The 3,090-nt window shown below is 40.3% G+C and overlaps 1 protein-coding gene across 1 annotated transcript; it reads right to left on the reverse strand.

Annotated features, from left to right (window-relative positions):
• Positions 1–1,723: 1,723 nt before the first annotated feature.
• Positions 1,724–2,125, reverse strand: LOC145435458 (putative inhibitor of apoptosis). The gene has a single exon (XM_080312735.1). The coding sequence runs from the start codon at positions 2,123–2,125 to the stop codon at positions 1,724–1,726; it is 402 nt and encodes a 133-aa protein (XP_080168861.1).
• Positions 2,126–3,090: the final 965 nt, after the last annotated feature.

The following is a 3,090-nucleotide window of genomic DNA, read 5'->3' on the forward strand; positions in this document are numbered from 1 at the left end:
GAACCATTGGTCTATTGCCGACGGCTAAATGAATAGGAGAAATATTTGCTTATGACATCACAATCAAGCGGTGTACAGTATTACCCAGGGATATCCAGAAGTCTAGGAGTTCTAGATATCCCCGAGTATTACCTTTGAGATAACATCGTACCATATTGCTCATTAACCTGTGCGTCAACCTGTACTGACCCATACATAAACCTGCCTTTGTGATAGCTAGCCATCGGCTCATTGTAATTCGGATCTGGTACACCCCTGTACACCCCATCCGAGTGGTACACCCTTTTCAAATTCTGGTACACCCTAGGGTGTACGACCACCTCGGTTGAAGAGCACTGGCATAGAGAGTACCGCACGAATAATTTGTATCTTCTTTGTACGGGCGAAACCAGAATACATATATTCTTGCGCGCTGTGTCAAATACATGCGACATCATATGCCAACGATTGTTAACACACGGCGTTGATCACCCGAATTTAGTGCGAGTTTAGAATCCTGGACTATTGTTGATTTTCCTGAGGTGAATTTATTGAAATTCAACGTCGAGTTAACTTTATGTTTTCTTTCACCGAATAGTTGCAAAATTGCGGAGTTTAAAAAGGTGTTAAGATGGGATGGTGTTTGATTTGTGATCAATGCATTTTATTCAAACTCGTCTTACCGTATTTGATCCATAAATGATCATAACAGTAGTTTGTGACATCGGCGGCCTAACAATCAGCTTCCTTTAGGCTACTGATGTGCCGTGAGTAGTTATTGTAATCGCATCTCTTTGGTATCGAGTTTACCGTATGGCAGCGATTATGAAATTTGACTCCTTATAACTTCCTGAATTCGCATCACATCAAGCGCTAACCGTTATTTTGAAATATGTGGTTGCCGTGAATCATAGGCTACCGCTGTCGACCTCAAACTCCGCTTTATTTAAAATTGCCGACAACTTATTCCACTCGTCAACTTTGTTTGTTTCTGGCAAGTATTGTTGGTACACGTATTCTACATTAATAACTTCAAGTTCAGAATACTCCACTCTACAATTCTACCATTTTCTTTATGCTTACGCGTCAAATTTTGGTTGTGTTAAATTCATTTGTTCCATATAAGTTCAAATAAACTTTAATAAAATATATGCCTCGTCATAACACACTTCTTTTACAACCATTCTCTCGAATTTCATACAGTGTTCACCGTGTAACAGAGGGTACTAGGTATATGAGAACCAATACTTCTTAATAAAGTTATGTTTCATTTTTTTTTGCTGTCCGATTGTTAGTTTGCTTTGCTGATAGTAATGTTCCAATTTATAATGTTGTATTCTGTTATTAAGGTATCGTTTTCATCGTATTTTACCTTATAATTGTATTATAATGTTAGGCAAAATCGTGCTTCATCCCCTGGCACGTTTTTGGTCATAACTTTTTTTCCCCAAGGTAAAAAAAATGACAAAACCCATCATTGAAAAGCTGATAAAATTATCTTTCCAACGGTATATAATACGTCTGCATAAGAACTTTTTCTAGGTTGAACCAAAATTCTACAGAACTATTACTATACGAATCTTCGATAGCAATTCACATATTAAAACCTACCACAATTCTGAGAAAAAATAGAAGTACTTCATGACTGTCACCACTGCGTTCTACGTCAGTCCCACAAGTCTAGAAACAATGCAAAGATGTCCACATGCTATAGTTATATTCATTTATGTTTATTTCACATCGTTTACACGTCACGGCCTCTCCCATTTTCGATGCAATTCAACGGTGATCCATCGTTTGATTGACGATTCCGCAGAACATTTGGGCGTTTAGTCAACTCCAACTTCGTGATGGGGTTTCTAATAATCGGACGATTGAGATTTGGATATGTGTTTTCGATGCGTCGCCCGAATTCGACACCTTTCATACGAAGTACGTACTCGCATTGCGGAAACCATTTAGCATGTTCCGTCCAAACCTCGTCTGTCCGGTCCCACCGAAGTCCACCATTGCTGTAAAAACATTTTGTCTTGTCCGAATCGATGTAATAAAACCCCGCATTTGCTAGTTGCTCAACGCTAGCATTGATTTTAGCGGGATCCCAACCTTCGTCGAAGGTTGCTATTCTTCGTGACAAGGACGACATTACAGGATTCGCGGGGTTTTAGGCAAGGGAATAGTTCAGCAAGATAGTGTTTTTCATCCTCGGAGGGCTCATCTGGTTCTTTCACATTGATAGTGAGCCGTCGTATTTTCTCGTGAAGCAAGTCGTCCAAATTCCCGCGGTCGTGCTCAGCTAGTGCGATATTTCCTGAAAAGCTACCACGCGCGAAAGTACATTTTGGAAAATATGTGTAAGGTGTATTTCCGATACGTCGTCTATGGGTTTCCAGTTGCGAAGAACACCGAAGCAGCTAAAGCACTGCGTTCTGTCTAAGTTACCGAGATAGAAAAACCCTTGTTTCGCCAACTCGCCTACTGCGTGGGGTATTGGATAGCTAGGCCATTTCTTGAAGGTTTCGCGTCGCTTCGATTCCCTTTTCAAGTCGAGGTTCTTAATCAAACACGCGTGTTCTCGGTCAATGATATTCGCAAGTTTTATGTCGCTGTTATTGACTTGCGGTGTCTCGATTTGGAGCTTAAACCCCCGTAATAGACTCCTGAAGTTCGATCTTTCAACGGGAATATTGAATACGTGTCGAACACAGCTCGCTTCGTGACAACTTACATTCGAATCCTTTTCAACCCATTTTTCGAGTGAAATACTGCATCCGAAACATTTAATTTTGTCTTCGAACCCTAGCCAGTAATATCCGTCAGATGCTAAATCTGCACGTTTTGGGTATGATAATCTCGAAAACCTGGCGAACGTTGCGAGTCTATATAATTCGGAGAGGTGAGAGCCCGACGCGATATATACACATCCTTGTACTGGCGGATCCGGATCGAAGTGTTTTTCCATAACAGTCTCTCATTTTGGGAAACTATTTGAGAAATATATCATCCTAAAAACACACAAAACCATTACTACGAATCTTCGATAGCAATTCACATATTGGCAACAATAATGTCATTTGCTGTGAATTCAAAACCATAGGTGAATATTGAAAT

The sequence above is a fragment of the Botryllus schlosseri genome, chromosome 3, assembly GCF_051294905.1.
Source record: "Botryllus schlosseri isolate E-star chromosome 3, Bs_hap1, whole genome shotgun sequence".
In the NCBI taxonomy this organism is placed as follows: Eukaryota; Metazoa; Chordata; class Ascidiacea; order Stolidobranchia; family Styelidae; genus Botryllus; species Botryllus schlosseri.